Raw genomic sequence first — 19,901 nt, forward strand, 5'->3', positions numbered from 1 at the left:
TTTGTATGTTTTGATGTTGAATGAAAGAATGAGAACTTGAACCATTTTATAGGCAAAGTTTTGAGGTTCAATCCTTGGAGGTCTGAAGTGGAAGAGAGTTTGGTATTGATAACGTTTCATTTGGACTTTTCTAAGCTAGCTTGTGTAAAAATGGTTTCATATCTTAGTGGTTTTTTTTTTTTAATAAAATATCTTGGTGGTTGTTTTTATTTTTAAACAATCTTAGTGGTGATGTTTATATGTATATTTGAATATGCAATTTCTCACTTGTTTTGTCCTCACCATGAAAATAATTTTTGTCGGTGAAATGGCTAAATTAAGAAAAAGAATGTCGCGTAAACAAACCATCATACGAAGTGTTGCACATGAAATGTTTAAAATGGGATTCACTGACGACCGTTATTTTTAATAGAAGGGTCATTATTTAATCGTCTCATCTCTCACTATAAATAGTCCTTTCACATGTTTGCAAGTGGTATACTAAAGAAACTCTCTTTTCAACACTCTATCAGTGTATGACTCACCACTTTAAGTGGAATCCATTTTTAAAGTGTGAGACCCACCTTTATTTAAGTCAATAAAAAAAAAGAGTGTTGAAAAATGCATGTTAACGGTACTACTCTTGATGGTGTTAATTTGTGTTTCGTGTTCAAGGTTAATTTGTTTATTTTACCAAACCATATTGCAATCTAGAATGTCACTAAAATATTAATCCCATCGAAAATGCTATTAAGTATCCATGGTCAAGTTAAGGAAACAAATATATAAAAATAGCTTGCAACTTATGTAGTCTAAGTTAAAAGTCTTAAAATGTTCTTTTCAATATGATTTTTTTTTTGTTGCTTTTCTTCCTTAATGCTGCAAAGTCATTAGTTAATTAACATGCTATATTTGCAAATAAAAATCAAAATAATTGTTTCACAATTTTGCATCACTCCAAATCAATATCTTCTACTTTGTTCTTATGATAATGGTAAACACATCAATATTATTTTTTGGTAACAATAAAGTTTGGGTGAGTTGGGTTCTGGGGGTTCATCAGGTCATAACATGCCTCAAGACTCAAAGAGCGCTTACAGAGGTATTTACAAATCACTCATCATGGAGGTCATCACCTCGACAACGAGAATTTAACCCACGACCTTGCAGGCGGGTCAACTCCTTACCAACTGAGTCAACCTTTCATTGACAAATACACCAATACTTAATAAATCTAATGATCTTGTCGGACTTGATATCTCTGGATGGTGGTGTTGAATGGCCGTTGAGTTAGGCCCTTAATTCATCAGCAACCTTCTTCTTGGACGAATGAGGGTAGTAGCTATTAATACACTCCAACACTTAAGCTAGTGGGCGTTGTGGATCTATGAGGTAATTTAATGTAAAGTGTGTGTGTATCTGGATCAATGCTCCTGAGCTAGTATCTATATAGTGAGTTTAGGGTATTGGCCCTTGAACTTTTATTTGAACAGGTGTCCTCAAGGGAAAACTGTAAGCAAATTGTGAGAAGATATCATCAGATCTAGACTAGATAACCAAGATTGCCTAGAGGGGTCATTAATTCAGTGTGATCCAAGGAGGTACTCATACGATGATCCTTCTAGACCTATGAAAGAGGATATTCAAACCCAGTCATCGTTTAGGCCTTGATTCAGACTCAAACTGCTAACTTGGTAAAATAATTTATTATTCTACATTTTTATTTATGATTATTGTCTATATTTGTGCGCAATGAGAAAAGAGTGGAAAAAAAAAAGTTGAAATAACCCCTTATACGAAGGATATAGCTTGCAGTGTGATAAAAATGAAAGGTGAAATATTTACATTAGTTTATTTGCAAGATTACAAAAGTTATGACTATGCCATTTTTTTTATCTTTTTAATTAAATTTTTTTTGAACTTTTGATCCTCAATTTTAAAAACAGGTTTTTATTCTTCAATTTCACTATTTTCTCAGTTTTCAATTCCCTTCTTGTTTTGGGGTCATTTTTATTGATGTGACATATTCATTAATGATGTGGCAACCTTTATTTGCGTTTTTTCTTGCCGACAATGAAATATCTAGTGTGGCCACATAAGTGTTGCCATGTCATTAATAAATATGTTTGTTCAACTAAAATGACCCCAAAAATACGATATGAGCGGGAAATTCAAGAAATAAAAGTATAATTGGGATATCAATATTTTTTTTTTAAAAATGTGGGCCTAAAAATTCAATTTGTTTACAAAATATAGAGGACTAAAAGTATATTTAAGTATTTTATATTTGAAAGGTATGCACAATGTAAATTTGAGCTAACTACACATAAATCACTTCTAGATAGAGATGGCAATAGGATGAACCGAGTTAGACTTTACAAGATTCATGTCTAACCTAGTCAAAATATTCAAAGCCTAGGCCTAACTTGTTATTTGTCATGAATTAGTTTAGGGCCAACTTGTAATGAGAGGCAATTACCAATTTAAAACAAAGTTCATTTTTATCACTTGTGATCAAATATATATTTGTTTCTAATTTTCTTGAAAATAAACGTATCTGAAGTTTTCACTAAAATCATGTTTGCATTTTTTTTATTGATTAACGATAATGGAAAGCAATTACCAATTTTTTTGACCTTCCTACATTTTGAAATCTAACACAAGTGGTACTAACCCCACATCCAAAAAAATAGGAATTCTTATCTTCCATTTTCCTAGTCAAACAATCTATTGGATTGACAAACCACTCATAAAAAGACAAGGCACGCCTTAATGCTTCCCCAAAAACTATTGCCACCAAATATTACTATGTGAATTTTTTTACAACACATAGACTTCTATCACTCTCACCTTAATGCTCCAATACAACCACATTCTTACAAAACAAATATTTAAACTAAGTCACATATAAGCTCAAAGCACTACTGACGTGCATCTAAAAACAAAGAACCTAAGTCTAATATATAGTCTAGGTCTTCCCCTTACTTCACCACACTAAGTGATGTAGGACTCCTCCAATAGCTAATACTTTTTAACCTCCTTCTTTATATAAGAAACTTGACAATCAAACCCAACACTTCCAACTCCACTACCGATGAGCATACCTCGTTCAGCTAAGTTTGCTCTTGTTGGGAGCCTTCGACACGACATACCAGAAAAAGACTATAACCTTTGATCATGCGTATATTCTCCCAAAATCATGTTTAATTAGTAAGAGACAAAATCAATTTCAATATTTTCCATCATAAAGTCAAATACAGATATTAACTAGTTAAAAGTTAAGGTTTCTCGAAGAAGATGAAGAAAATAGTAGAGAAACAAACAGAATTAGCAAAGGATGAGGAAATACATACATATTGACAAGTTGTTTTTATTGACAATTTATGATTGGAATATTTTGCAAGTTGTTTCCAATTTCAGACCATTGCTAGGTTTTTAACATGAATTGTTGAAATCAAAGTAAGCAATTTTGTGAGTGAGCCATGCAAAAAGCACACATGCGTACAAATTTTGTGTCGGCAAGGTTCCGATTGCAGCGACTATATGGCAAGGTCAGCATCCTTTGGAGGGTGACAGATGAAGATCTAAGAGTCAATATAATGTAAATATTATTTTATTATTATTAAAACTAATTTGACCACAATTAACTTGCATAAGGTCGGCAGATAAATCAGTTTGTGGGTTGAGGAACACCCAAAGAGGTTTAGGGCTCGAACTTTGTAAACTAACATAAATCATTAACTTACTAATGTATTAAATTATTAATGTTTGTCTATGCACACAATACTCCCTCGGTTCCAATTATAAGTCAATTTATAAAAATTATTTTGTATCAAATTATAAATTATTTTACAATATCAATCAAACACCGATGCTTCTTTTTCTTTCATATTGTTTCTTAGTTATTATCCTCTCTTCTTCAAATTCTTTCAATTTATCATTCGAAGAATAATTTTGTAAACTAATTCATAATATCTCTTTTTCTTTTTCGTACATCATTAACTACATTTCTTAATTTTAATGAAATAGCCAAACATAACTTAAAATTTAGGATGGAGATGGTAATTATTTATATTGAATAGATTTCTTTAACTTGTAATAACAAGTAAGAGCATTTAGGAAAGTCTCTTTTATATATATTTTTTTTAACTAAATACATCAACTCTTAAATTACCATTTTTGCTTATAGTTCAATCCGAAGGGAGCAACAAATATCTATATATTCAGAGCGCGTCGAAACATTATCAAAAGAGTGATGTTATATCAAGTGAATTAAATTTTCACGAGAATCCACGAAGGTCGGTTGCAGTTAAAAAAGATTCAAAGACAACAAAATCTTGTTCACATTTTATTTTCGGTTTTTGTTGCCACCAGATAGGTAGTGCATGTGTGCAATTAAACAACACGCTTCGGAATAAATTTGTGAAATTGTTTTCGCCGTACATAGCAATTTCCTTATCCAAAATCTTTAGGGTAAATAACCTTTTTTTTTTTTGGAGGTCGGAGTTTGAACCCCGGACCTTGCATATTTTATGCATTGTTCTAACCAACTGAGAAAATGTTTGAGTATATTTTTAAATATTAAATATATTAACAACTGTCTTTTCTATTCGTTATTTTGATCATTAAAATATTTTTAGGTAGTCATCAAATATATTTTTCTTTAGTCAATATAGTTCATAAAATTACGGAAAAAAAGAGGAACTACATGTTTTACAATTTCAATATATCTAAGGACTATATATTGACAACACCTTACACATTCACAAACCACAATTTATTCTTTCTTTTAACAAAAACAAACGATATTCATTCATTCATTCGAATTGATAGAGTAAATCGATGTGATACAAATTCAAAGTCGTTAAAAATAAAAATTATGAATATATGATCAAAGTCACAACATCCATGTTAATAGCATAAAACGGCAGATTATATATGCCTATATTCAAATTTCCGGAATACTTATGTCTCAAAATCTGCAACGTTGATGACATCAAAATCATTGATTGGATCAGCACATTTTTCAACTTGAATCAAATAAAAACAATAAAAAACAATCAACTTGAATCAAATAAACACCTCACTAACACGGAGAACAAAAAATAAGGAGAATGAAAAATAGAGGAAACGTGTATAAGTAACTTTATTATATCAAATAACCCCGTTCTTTCATGAAACTCTCTTCAAAGTTTAAGGTGGATATTTAATTAGCTTTTCACAAAATTACCCCTAATAAAATAACGGAATTAAAAGATAAATTCTCTATCTCTCTTAATAATTGAAGGATAATATTGAGAAGAGAATATATATTACTAACAATTTTATTGCGAAAACTACTTTTCTTATCCTTTTGCTTTTATAAAATAAAAATAAAAAGTAGTGATGGAGTGTGTGTGTGTGTGTAGACAGCTGATATATGTGTGTGTGTGTGGGGGTGATTGATTCATTTAAGGTATAAGAAATGATAATAGTGTAATCCAAGTTTTTTTTTTCCTGCATGATAATTGTAATTTTGTCTACATTCATGTTAGTCTATATGTCGGGGTTGTAAACAGAATGTCCTAATTTCTGAATGATCCTAGCTCTCTATAAACTCTTCAAAGATCTTAGCTCCTTATTTACACGCACTCTCAGAACCAAATATTTTCCTAGGCGGGGTTTCTTGGAAGCTGATATATAGGACATAATCCAACTCCAAGCTATACTTGGAGGCCATCACCAAGTATATTTATGGGGACCAAATTCGTGAAACCATCACCAAGGTTTAAGATTATAATTAACTACTGGCCTCGTGTTTTTTCTTAATAGAAAACAAATATTATAGAAAAATCAAAGGTCCAGATGGGCTAGGTCATGTAGTAAAGGATGTATCAAGAAATATGAAATATCTTCAATCCAAACATCTTCCCCATTTAAAATAGCATGCTTACCTAAAAAATGCGCTAATTTGTTGCTGTTTCTACTTTCTACGGCAATGCCTATACTGATCTACTTTTAATATTTACGTTTGCACAAAACCTGTTCAGCTGCAAAGTGAATCCCTAGCGTGAAGCCAATGCTTCCGCGTCAAAAGGTTCTTCATTACTTTCATGATTCCAATTGTGCTGAACATTAAAGTCACTGAGGATGCAAGCTATGCCCGAAAGCCATTTGTGTTTGTCGCTATGTTGCTGTTCAATTTGTAAACGTTAACATGGGAGGGTTCCAGAAGGTGTTGCGAGATTGGAGAGGAGAATATGTTTCAATTGGATTTTGGTGAAACGCGTGAGCCTTAATTTCTAAGTCTCTTGCTGGAAACTGCGTATTTTGCAGGAACAGTGAAGAGTGTAAACCGCTTGTTTTTTAATGTTCTACATCATATGAATATGATGTATGTGTAGAGATTTTTATTTAAATGGTTAAATTTGGATGGATGCCTGTATTGTCAAGGCAAAAGGAGTAGAAAATTTTGACATATTACATGGCTCTATGTGGTTTGGTCGATTTGACTTCATAGAAATGGAATTAAAAATATTGAACATACCAAACTAACATCTTGAGATGGCATTGACTTGAAATCTGAGAGTGTGCTCTTCTTCAACGTCTTAGGTTTGATTATATCTGGTGTTAATTTGGGTTGGGTAATTTAGCTAAATAGCTATTGTTTTTTTGATTGGTTATGTAATCAATGTTGTCTTTCAATGTCTTTGTAAAGACTTGATATGTACATGGGTTAACTTTAGAGTACCCCTTGTACTTTTTGAAATTAATTTTTGCTTATCTAAACAAAATTGTTTTGTTTTGAAAACGTCCATAAAATCAATACATTTAATTTTATATTTTTTCTCCCTCAAATTATTTTTATATTTTTTCATTGGCGGGCAAAATTCCACTACTGCATGCATTGCACAAAATATAAGTATGATGACGATGACAAGTACAATCATCAAACGAAAGTTTGCCAAATTTATTTATTAAAATTAAAAGAACAAAGTTACTCGATGAGGCAAACAGGCTTACCCTATTTATTGACATGACACATATCCCACACCAAAATAGATATAGTGCATATTTGAATCGATGATGAATTTAGCAAAAACACAGTGACACACCACCGTGATTTTGACAAAAGTCACACACCCAAACTCAAACAAAATTATAGTATTATACTATAATTTCATGCAAGTCGGTGTAATTTCAATCGTGCACAGAAACAATAAGTAAAATAAAAACAACAATGAAAGTAGTAGTAACATAAGTATTGGTATGGCTTGAACCTTTCACATGAAACTCTATGAACATTGGAAACCATTAGGAACAGATTTTTGACAAGCACTAAGTAGGAGACTAAGTGTGACAGGCACATTCAAGTTGATACCAAGAACGTTAGCCTTAATAGCGGTACAAAGACAAACTGCTGCGTCCAAATCAGCCAAACCTTGAATCAATGTACAACATTTGCTTGAAGCAGGATTTCCAACAATAACATTAACAAGTCCTAGAACATCAGCACATACACCTAGCTTTAATGTGTCACTAGGGCATTTTTGTGCTGTTGAAGGAGTAGGAGGACTAGACTTAGGTGTTGTTGATGGTGGAGTTATAGCCGTAGGTGGAGGGCTAGCCTTAGGTGTTGTAGAAGGTGGTGGAGGACAAGCCTTTGGTGTTTTTGAAGGTGGAGGTGGACTTGGTGGAGTTGGTTTGCATGAACCACAAGCATTTGAAAATGTTGAATAAGCAAGGAGAGAAAATAATATAATTAGTGCACTATGCTTGTTGGAAGCCATTCTTAAGAAATGTGTACACTAATTGTTTTTGTATGTTTTGATGTTGAATGATAGAATGAGAACTTGACCCATTTTATAGGCAAAGTTTTGTGAGGTTTAATCACGGGACGTGGAGGTCTGAAGTGGAAGAGAGATTGGTATTGATAACGTTTCACTTGGATATTTGTAAGCTTGTGTAAAAATGGTTTCATGTCTTGGTAGCTTTTTTAAATTGTTGACTAAAATATTTAGTGGTTGTTAAACACTAGGAATTTATTAACTACAAAAAAAACACCAGGAATTTCTACTGTACATAGTTAGTTGTTATATTCAATATGGTAATAAATGGGTTCGAATATGCAATTTCTCATTTCTTTGTATTTAATGTGTGAGAGTTATACATTTTTCAGTTAACCTCAGTGGTGTTAATTTGTTTCTTTTGTCAAAGGTTAATTTGTATTTTTTCCTACACCTCTGGTTTTTCTTTTTTTTACAAAATTACTAGACAGAATGTCTCATCACTAAAATATTACTCCAACCATTTCATAATAAAGGTTAAATTTGAAAAACCACGAACCATGTATCAAAATAAATGTTAGTTTCAATTTTTGACGTAATATTGATTAATTTTTCACTTATATTCTCTAATTAATTTTGTTTGCATCAATTAAAAATCAATATCTTTTACTTTATATTTATGATAATGGTAAATATATCAATACTTAATAACACCAATCTGGTAAAATTATTTATATCTTTCATAATATTGATTAATATTCCACTTTTTAATTTTAAATATTATTTATATCTGTGTGTAATAAGCAAAGAGTGACCACAAGAATGTTGGATCAAGTTCAACGACGGTGCATGCAAAGATTGAAGTCATATTGTCAATCGTGGTGGTCTTTTTAGTAAATGAATTAAAGGCTACACTAAGTAGATTGGAGTTTGTGATACCTTACATGAGACGTGGGAGTTGTATTTGGGTATAGATATGGCTTGGAGGGAGCATTTTGGTCGTCTTATAGTGGAAAGTGATTCTAAGATATTATCGACATGAATTCTGACAAATTCAAGTTTAATGAGAATATAACTATTTTAGTTCACTATATCATGAAGCTGCTGAACATGAATTGGGATGTGCAAATCAATCATTCTTGGCACAAACAAAATATAAGTGCTTATTGGCTTGCTAACTATAGCATTTTTGTGGATCATTTGAATTTGATTGTTTTGGGGAATCCTTCTAGTGAGCTTCAAAAGCTTCTCTTTGATGATATTTTCGAAACTTGTATGTCTAGAAATGTTTGTTTCATTTGATTGTTTTGGGGAATCCTTTTAGTGGGCTTCAAAATCTTCTTTTTGATGATATTTCTGAAGCATTGGAGTGTCATTGCAGATACCCCCTCTATCTAAGAAGAAGACCATTGACAAAGGCTATTCAACACAACCATGCAAAGGTCTCAGGTCCGACATAATTAACTAATACTCAAGACCTAGGCCAATAATGACATACGTATAAGGGAGAGAACAATTTCTTGATCTACTATGAATAAGTGTTTACAAAAGATACAAAAAAGTATGAGATATAAACTTATAAAATTCTCCAAGAACAAATTCTAATCTCTATCATTTTTACAATTCTCAATTTCTCTCCTTTTCTCTCTCAACTCACTCAATGATAATTGATATTCAAGATGTTTACCATGTGTTTTCCAATCCTAGAATCTTACTCAAAAGCAGCAACTCTTACCCTAAGAGTTCTATCTTTTAGTCTCCAAAGATTTTCCAAAGTTATCTTGCGCCCAAGCTTACCCACCTTGCGGATGTGACAGATTTTATTCATAGGCATCAACTGAACTATCTATTCTACCTGTAATTAATAAGTCAACTTTTCAGCAGCAATTTGCTTAACCCTATCTGTTAAGGTGATTGAACTTCCTGATTCAATTTTCACGGCTTGATGGAAATTGATTGCTAATGACTTGATACTTTCCCAAACAGTTTCATTTTGACATCAATTATGCAGCCAAATTTCCTGTTTCAATTTAGATATTTATTCTAAAATAAATTGTGGCGATTTCCAATTTAATGCAGAAGCTTCTTTTTATCACTTCAAAAATTAATTTTGCTTGAAATTAATAAAAGACAACATCAATTTCAATACGTTTCACCACAAAATCAAATACAGATATTAACCAGTTAAAAGTTAAGGTTTCTTGAAGTAAGAAGAAGATGAAGAAAATAGTAGAGAAACAAACAAAATAGAAAAAAGGATAAGGAATTAAATACATACTGACAGGTTTTCTTTTTTGACAATATATGACAAGTTGTGATTGAGATATTTTGCAAGTTGTTTCCAATTCCAGCACATTACTAGGTTGTTAACATGAATTATTGAAACTAAAATAAGCAATTTTGTGAGTAACATATGCACAAGCACACATACCCTACAATTTCTTTGTCGACAAGGTTCCGATTGCAGCAACTATATGGCAAGGTGAGCATCATTTAGAGGGTGACAGATCTAAGAGTCAATGTAAATATGATTATTAAAACAAAATCATAAGGTCGGCAGACAACTCAGTTTGTGAGTTGAGGTCTGAGGAAAACCGAAAGAGCTGGTTTAGGGTTAAATTTTATTGACTTAACATAACTCGCCAAATTAATGTATTAATATTTGTATCCATACACAAACAAAAAAATATACTTGGTTTCCTTCTATTCCAACCTATTAGTAATAATTTACATTGAATGTATTTCGTTTCCTTGCACAAGTAAGAGCATTTATTTTATCAAGAAAAAGAAGCAAAAACATTTTGGATATTATTATTCCCTCATGTTTAAACAGACATTTACCTCATCCGTCCCAAAACCACACACACAGGACTGACAGGAGTATTATTTTCCTTGTCTATTTTTCTTTTAATTTATGTTTTCCATATCGTTAATGAATGATATTTTTGTAAAATAACTCATGATATGTCTTGTCTAGAGAACATCAACTACATTTTTTAATTGAAGTGTAATTATTACACTGATTTTTGGTAAACAACGACTGGTTTAAACATATTTACTTGCAAGATCAACCAGTAAATCTTAAGAAAATATTGTGTTTTTTTATTTTCCAGAAATTTAATATTGTTCTTGAAGAACTTGATAAAAGAAAGTAAAAAGTAATAGAATTCAACCAAGTTGAACCCAATCTAAATCAGTGTAAATAAAGGTAAATGAATTACTCAAAAGAAACAAGTAAATTGTAAAGACATTTAAGAAAATGAACTTAAATTGCATTGATTGAATGTAAATTGGTATACATGTTCATACATTGCAACTTGTGATCTCGTTTCTCTCTTCCATGCGGATAATTTGAGTTTAAGTTTTTGTATGATTGAATTGTAACCCTTTTTCCCTACAGAAAAACTACTACTACTATTTATACAAATAGAAATAACTACCTAGATTTGAATTTAAAACTATAACTGCAGTAAACTAACAATACTTATCCATTCTATTTGAATTTCGAATGTATCTTGGAAGTATTCGTTGTTTTGACCTTATCCAAAAAACTGCCCTTCGAGAGTTTCCATCTGTCGAACCGAGACACGCGCCTTCAAGTATCTCCAGCAAGTCCAACTTCGATATTTAGTTTTCGAAAATCAAAATTAAATTTTTTTGAAAAATTTAATTTAATTATTATCAAAATTTTGGAAAAATTAATTTATGTATATTTTAATTTCAAAAATATATTTTTAATTTTTAAAAAAAGTTTATTAAATAATTAAACTAAAATAATTACCACGTGGTTGCCAACCGTGCAAAATTACACAGTCAGCGAATGCCACGTAGGCATAAATGTGCCAAATCATTAGTAAATTGAGGCCAAGGACTATTTTAAAAAACAAAAAAAAATTCAAGGATGGATTTCAAATATTTTTTTTTTTGCCAAAGATCAAAACCCAAACTCCCCATATTTGCAGGGACTAAAAACATATTTTAGCCTAAAAAAAAAACTTAACTTTTTGGAATTTTTGTTCAGGTGGTTGTTTTTTATTTAATCATTATCCTAATTTTTTCTGGCACACACCAATACTTAGAGTTTTATTGTTTGTCGGTTATGATAAATTTTGGTATACTAGTTTTAAAATTTATTTTTGTTTTGATGGTTCAGCGTCAATGAAGTTTAGATACTAGATACAATATGGGTATGATACGACACCAATACATTGATACAGAAAATTTTTAAAATTTAAGATACGATACAGTCGAGATACTTTATTTGAAAAATAATTTTAAACTATGGATTAAAACTCAAATTATAAACTATGGACTAATACTCAAAAGTAAAATTACAGGCGCATGACCTAGATCGAATAGACATCTAACAACAAATAATAAGATTGCCTTCACATGACAATCAACAATAGCGGTGTTCTCAAAACAACAAAAAGGGTCAAAATTGACAATAAAGAATGTGACAATCAGTCAATTACTTATATGATATATACAAAAAAATGAATATCGTTACTTAGTCAATCACATATATCTCAAAAATAATAGAAAATCATATATCTCGCGTGTATCGGTTACCCATCGTCGTATCTTTCGTGTATCCTCGATGTATCTGAAAAGTATCAGACAATTGTTTATTTAGATAAAATTTAATCGCCAGATTCTCTCCTAGTGCGTATCGAGCAAGTATCAATGCAAGGATACGCATCAAATATCAGTATGTCATCCATTTTAAAGGATTTGGGCTTCACAAGTCAGCGCGCATAAAAATCAATAATACATTTCTTTTCTTATTGACAAGTTAACCCATTGGGATGTCAACCCATTGACATGTTTTACCATCCTTATTAGTGGTTGCCTAGGCTCATATAGACTCGAAATTGCAACAACATAGTTGAATCTTTCATTCTTACAAGTTTTTTTACTTGAATTTAACATCGAAATTTCTACATATTATACATAAATTTTAGGAAAATATTTGTTTGTACGAAAGCCAACCACACGAAACCGAAGAATAGTAAACTATAACTACCAGTGCACCGTTTGTTGAAGCCAAATTATTTTCTTTTTGTCAATCAACTTAATGGTTAAAAATTCATTTTTAAAAGGTGAATAAGTGAGGTGTTAGAAGTTCGAAGCCTGACCCATGTATATTACAATGCATTGTCTCAACCAATTGAGGTAAGTTCATAGGAACAATATTTCCTTTTAATCTTATACAGAGGCATGTCTACTTTATAATATTATGAAGTAGACACTTCTCCTTAATCATATCATTATGTTTTATGTATAAAAAATATGATATGATAAAATAATGTTATCGTATTTGTTACCTTGTTCACATCAACCATGCATATGATAAGATAGTTTTGTTCTTAGAATTTGGGGTTGGGCTTGAGCCCAACACAACCTCACAAAACCTACTTGTGAGGTAAAGATTGCCTCCACATATATAAAAACTTGTTCAAGTTATTTCACTTTTAATGTGGAACTTCATAACACACTCTTATGCCGAGCACTATTAGCCTTGGTGTGTGGATATAAATAGCTAGTGGGTACTCCGATAACAGAATTCTAACAGCAACATCTTAAAATGTGAGAGAATTGTTTCCACTTACGGACACTTTCAATGGAGACTCTAATTAATGTTTATCATGTCCATGTCGTATTATACCTTTATCTTCTTCTTTTGTTTAGACTCCATTTTTATAATCTATATCGTATTTTTATCTATATCGACCAGCAAACGAGCTAGTTTTTACATTTCGCAATTAGTTATGTTGTTTAGATCAATAATTTCATGTATTTGATTCCGTGAAGTTTAAACATTAACCCTTCAATTAAAATCAATTAGTTTCCCTCAAAAACAATTTTAAATTTAAAATCAATTAGTTAAGATGGTGAGACAATGCAACAATTGTGTGAATGATCTGCATGAATGTGTGGTCCACATAAATTTGCAATACAGCTTACACGTGATTGATAAAGTTGAATAAATTGTACAAAAAATAATAATTGTAAATTGGCATTTAGCGGTCTTTACACTTGGTTTAACATTGATATCATTCAGTTCTACTAACAACATATATTATGTATAATGAATTATTTAGGTCTCCTATATGAAGAAAATAATTGGGTAATATTCTGGTTTCCTCAAAAAAAAAAAAAAAAAAAGGGTGATATTATGGTGCGGCTATAGCTACACTCAGCCACACGATGAATCCGCCTCTAATTGGATGTCAGTTTTTATCCAATTACCTAAGTTGGTCCGCTCTATCCCATTTTATACGAGTCAATGGTGGCGCAGATGAAAAATATGTTGACACACGTTTTGCCACCCTTACTAGTGGTTGCCTAAGCTCATGCAGACACGAACTTGCAACCACCTAGTTGAACCTTTCATTCGTGCAAGCTGTTATTTGAACTCAATATCGAAATTTCTACATATTATATTACCTCCGTCCTTAAATATAGGATTTTTTTTTTAAAAAAAAAAATTACGAGAATTAAGAAAGTTGATGGTAATATTAAATTTGTTTGTAATTAGTATTGTTTTTACGATTTTATCCTTTAAGAGAGAAAGAGATATGCTTTATATTTTCAACATAGTATTTATTGTTGATTGAAAAAAAAATGTAAAATAAATGTGTATGTTGGTAAACAGTAGATGAAAATAACAAAAAAGTCTTCTAAAAAATGACAAAAAAAAATCTCAAAAGGATCTTATAATTAAAAACAACGTAAATTATATTATAAACGCAAGTTGAAATTGATACTTCTCCTTAATCTTTTTATGAACATATCTCCTTTATCTTATACATAGGTATGTCTCCTTTGTTGGTATAAAAAAATAAAAAATAAAAATAAAATAAAAAAGTATGTCTCATTTGTTTTAATATTATAAACAACTGAAGTTTATACTTCTCCTTATATCATATCATTATAATGTGTGTATTAAAATTATGATATAAAAAAATAATAATGTTATCATGTTTGCATCAAACATACAAGTTGAAATTTACCTTCACCTATAAATATTTGTTCCATCCATCTTGCTTTCATTGTGGACTCTATAACACATGCTCAAGACTATTATTTTTGGTGAATATATAGAAATGGTGGATGGTTCGATAACGAAAACCTAATAACAATATTTTAAAAATGTAATTATTGTCTTCACTTATAAACATTTAATTTGGGTCATCTCACTTGAGGACACTTTAACACTTATCATGTCCACTTCGTATCGAGCTAGTTTTTACATTATGTTGTTCAGATCAATGATTAGTCGATCCATGTTTTGAATTCATGTATTTGATTTCATAAAGTTTAAAAACTAACCATTCAATTAAAATCAATCAGTTCCCCTAAAAAAACAATATTAAAATTAAAATCAATTAGTTTAGATGTTGTGACAATGCAATTGTGTGAATGACCTGCATGAATGTGTGGTCCACATAAATTTGCAATACAGCTTACACGTGATGATAAAGTTCAATAAATTGTACAAAATATAATAATTGTACATTGGCATTTAGTAGTCTTTAAACACTTGGTTTAACATTGATATCATTCAGTTCTACTAACAAAGCAACTTACAATGCTTTGCTTCAATTCTTACTTCAAATAAACCCAACCAATATTTTTTTTACAATAATCCATGCATTGCACAAATTTAAGTATGACAAGCACAATCATCACATGAAAGTTCGCCAAATTTATTAAGATTAAAAGAACAAAGTTGCTAAATGAGGCAAACAGGCTTACCCCATTATTTAAATAACACATATCCCACACAAGAACCAACAATTTGTATGCTTAAATTGACGATGAATTTAGCAAAATTATAGTAACACACCGTGATTTTAACGAAATTTATACTTTAAAGCTTAAACAAAATCACGAAATCACGGTTGTGATTTGCTTAAAATTACTATAATTCCAATCTTGCACATAAACATTAATAACTACAAATCAAAACAATAGTGAAATAACCTTATTACGATAGTAACATAAGTATTAGTATGGTTTGAACCTTTGACATGAAAGTCTATGAACATTGGAAACCTGAAGGAACAGATTTTTCACAAGCACTAAGTAGGAGACTGAGTGTGATAGGAACATTCAAGTTGATACCAAGAACATTAGCCTTAATAGCAGTACAAAGGCAAATTGCTGCATCTAAATCAACCAAACCTTGAAGCAATGCACAACACTTGCTTGAAGCAGGACTTCCAACAATAACATTAACAAGTCCTAAAACATCAGCACAAACACCTAGCTTTAATGTGTCACTAGGACATTTTTGTGATGTTGAAGGAGTAGGAGGTGTTGTTGAAGGTGTTGGAGGACATGGTGTTGATGAAGGTGGTGGAGGACTAGGCTTTGGCTTTGGCTTAGGCTTAGGTGATGGAGTTGGTTTGCATGAACCACAAGCATGTGAAAATGTTGAATAAGCAAGGAGAGAAAACAATATAATTAGGGCACTAAGCTTGTTGGAAGCCATTGTTAAGAAATGTACGCTAATGCTTTTGTGTGTTTTGATGTTGAATCATAGGATGTGAAAGAAAGAGGAGAATTGGACCATTTTTATAGACAAAAAATTGTGAGGTTCAGTCATATGAAAATCTGATTGAGTGGAAGAGAGTGTGATATTGATAACGTTCCAGTTGGTCTTTTTTGTAATCTTGTGAAATAAGGTTTCATATCTTTGTGGTTGTTGGAAACTAGGAAATTCTACTATCTATGGTTAGTTGTAACTATAAGCAGTAGAATTTCCCTGGTTTTCAATTGCTGTCTAAAGTAGATATTTTTTATCCTAGTTTATTAAGTGGCTTTCAAATATTCATATCGTTTTAAGCGGTTTTAAGACTAGTTTTTCTTAAAGAAGTTAAACTAATTCATTCAAATTAAAATCGAGAAAAATCAAATATGGGACATTAAAGACTAGTTAAATATGACATTATAGATAAATTAATAAAGATTAGATATTAGCTAGTTAAGTTGATAAATTAATATTATTTTAAGGTTTTGTCATTGAAATGTTATTAAAAAAAGTCATTTCGAACATGCTACATGAACTTTTGTTAAAAATAATGAATTAAAATTGGTACTAAAATATTTAGAGGACTAAAGTTTGAAAGAAATTTTTAGAGGAATCAAAAATATACATAAGATTTTTTTTAATTACTTGACATCTAAAATGTCATCATTAAAATATTATTAATTAACCGTCTCGTAAAAAGTTTTATATTTGTTTTAATTTGGGGGGAAAAGTGTTATAAGAAATTTTGTTTTCCGTATCCATAAAAATGTGGCATGTTTTCGTCTCTATTAAATTTTCTTGTACGGATAGTCCTTGTTTCTAAGTCAATGTTAATTTTTGGATGAATTTTTTTTTTCAGACATGTTTAGAACATTATAAAATTATTCCAAAAAATAGAACAAAAATTTAAAAGTGTATGAAAAATTCATATTTGATTGATCTCATGTAAAAAAAATTATAAATTTTTGTAAATAAACTTTTAATAATCATCTAAACTAGTTTCGAAAAAATTCTACAAAAATTTAAATGTGTATGAAAAATTAAACAAGTTTGAAAAACAGCAAAGAATAAAATTGCTTGCAGATTTTTTCTTGTAAGGATGGTAACATGCCACTTTTTTTTTTAATGTGAGCTGAAAAAATAAAATTTGGTAATTTGTTAGGGACAAAAAACTTATATGTAACCTCTATAAATTGTATTATTATTTAATTTTTTATATGCATTTGCTTACTATGATAATAAATTATTGATTAAATTGTTAATAGATAAAAATAAGATCAAAAATATCAATATTTTATAAAATAATGGGAGAAGGAAGCTTTTATTAATTAAACACTAATAACTATTTTACAACGTCCACGTGATCTTAGCTCAATTGGTAAGAACATTGCATAATTTATGCAGAGCGTCAAGGTTCAAACCTCGGACACCCCATTTTTCCAGATTTAAATATGTGAGCTTCAGCCACTACTGAAAAAAAAAAAAAAAAACTATTTCACAACTGTAAGGATATTTAAACTCTCTCCCTTGTGGTTATCACTAAAGTGACGACACTCATGAAAAATCACATATTATATAATGAATTGAATATTATTGAATAAGACTATTATTATCCTTTGATTGTTTCTCATCTATTTCTTTGTTTTCTTTCCAATTTGGAAGTATTGATTTTATAGTGAAGATTTGTTTTAGTCCATAACAAAAACTTTAAGATTTTTTTTTTTTTAAATAGTCTAGGGACTATAATTCACTTTAAGATGAATAAGTTGAATGTCTGACGTTTGAACTCCACCAACTGCATATTACAATGAATTGTTCACCTTTAAGACCTAATTTAGTCCATGAAAACTCGACTTTATTATTCAAGAAAAATAAATCATGACAAATTAATCTCTTTCTCAACGACTTAGTTTTTACCTCTTTAACATTGTGCTTGAAAGCATAAAATCCTAAGTGAAAATAAAAGAAAACACAGTTTCTCTAAATCAATTCCCTCGTTAAAAAGTACACCCACCATTTTAAAATGAATGTCGTTTAAAGTTTTTATACACATATTAAGAAATTCATTAATTAAAAAATAAATGTTATTTTACCAAGTTATCCTAATCAATTGTTGGTTTATTTTTCATTAAAAAAAATAATACTTTGGAAGTAGTGTATAGAATATTAATTGAATGTTACAATTGAAAAGAAAAAATTATTATTGTATTGAAAACTGAAAGTCGTATTCATTTCAAAACAATTTTTTTTGCTAAAACGACACTCATTTTAAAACGGATGGAGTATTTGACCAATGATGAATGAAAAATGATTGTGAAACTCGCAATAAAAACTTTTTTTTTAAGCAGCAAAAATTATATTAACACGCCTAAAAGGATTGTGTGAAATATAGATAAAATTTGAGAAATCTATTACATTTTTTCAAAGAGTACATTTTTAGAAAATGTTGAATGATTGTTTATAAATAATTTATTTTTAATTTTAAGAATATCGTAAATTGAATTTGAAAAATTTATATAAATTATTCAAAACTCTCTTTTAATTCAATTTTTTACTTCCCAAATTATGTGGGATTTTCCATTAAAATCTAGAAGCATTTTAAAGTTAGTTGTAATCCTCTTTCAACCCCTATTATTATTGAGGTTCGTTGGAGTGCAATATAGATGAGGCAACCAAGGGTCATATTGATTTGGTTTCCTATGGTGGCATTTTTTGTGACTATAAAGGTAATTTTATTGGTGGTTTTGCCTTGAATTTAGAACTTCTGCTCTCAATGTTGAACTTACTGTTGTTATGCTTTCTGTTGAGATTGCTTATGATAGAGATTGGTTTAATACTTTAATTTTTGGTTGGATTGTTGTGACTCCATGATCACTGTTACGCCTTTGATTACTTTTTGCTAGTGTCTTGGAAACTTCAGATTAAAGTGGTTAAAATGTTTGAATCTTATGAAAAAGTTTCGTTTTAGAGTTTCTCGCATTTTCAAAGAGGGAAATAATTGTGCTGGGTCAATTATATGTTTCAAAGTAATGAATTTATTTGATTGGACCTTCTCCTTATTGTATTAGGGATGACTTGTTTTGTAAAAGGATTGAGCTACATTTCTTTAGATTTCGTTGATTGTTACTTGCATTGCTCTATTTTGTCCTTCCAATTAGATAATACATGACTGACCCTATCACGTATATCGATACATAATTTTGAGTTTAAATATCTTGAAAAATATATTAAAAAAAAATATGAAAAATTTGATATTTTAAAAATATTTGTCATGACGAATCCAATAACATTTTATATTATATTATTTATCTTTTTATATTAGTAAAAAAATACAGTCAAAATATGTTAGGTCAATAATCAACATTGTCAAATAGATTATCTATTACGTGACGGGGGAGTATCATTTTATCCCTTTGAAATTTTCTGGCATTGTTTTAACGAGGTAGATGTTGTGACTCTATTATCTTAGATATTGGTCTAATCTCCACGAATTGTATATCCCATGCTATTTTATTTTCCTCTTTAGTTGCACTATAATTTTCGCATAAAAAAGTTTTTGTTAGTAATGGCTATAATATTATGCTCATAATGGGATTCTAATCCTCGACTTCCTAATC

General features: G+C 30.2%; 2 protein-coding genes across 2 annotated transcripts; both read right to left on the reverse strand.

Annotated features, from left to right (window-relative positions):
• Nucleotides 1–6,877: 6,877 nt before the first annotated feature.
• LOC11424508 (lipid transfer protein EARLI 1) lies at nt 6,878–7,823 on the reverse strand. Its single transcript, XM_003588736.4, has one exon. The coding sequence runs from the start codon at nt 7,746–7,748 to the stop codon at nt 7,254–7,256; it is 495 nt and encodes a 164-aa protein (XP_003588784.3). The 5' UTR covers nt 7,749–7,823; the 3' UTR covers nt 6,878–7,253.
• Nucleotides 7,824–15,404: 7,581 nt separating this feature from the next.
• LOC11432858 (pEARLI1-like lipid transfer protein 1) lies at nt 15,405–16,371 on the reverse strand. The gene has a single exon (XM_003588737.4). It carries the CDS (start codon nt 16,243–16,245, stop codon nt 15,790–15,792), a length of 456 nt encoding a protein of 151 aa, XP_003588785.1. The 5' UTR covers nt 16,246–16,371; the 3' UTR covers nt 15,405–15,789.
• Nucleotides 16,372–19,901: the final 3,530 nt, after the last annotated feature.

Source organism: Medicago truncatula, chromosome 1, assembly GCF_003473485.1.
Source record: "Medicago truncatula cultivar Jemalong A17 chromosome 1, MtrunA17r5.0-ANR, whole genome shotgun sequence".
NCBI classification, from domain to species: domain Eukaryota; kingdom Viridiplantae; phylum Streptophyta; class Magnoliopsida; order Fabales; family Fabaceae; genus Medicago; species Medicago truncatula.

Coding starts and splice junctions, on each gene's coding strand:
- LOC11424508 (XM_003588736.4), bottom strand. CDS start 7,748: ATGGCTTCCAACAAGCATAGTGCACTAATTATATTATTTTCTCTCCTT.
- LOC11432858 (XM_003588737.4), bottom strand. CDS start 16,245: ATGGCTTCCAACAAGCTTAGTGCCCTAATTATATTGTTTTCTCTCCTT.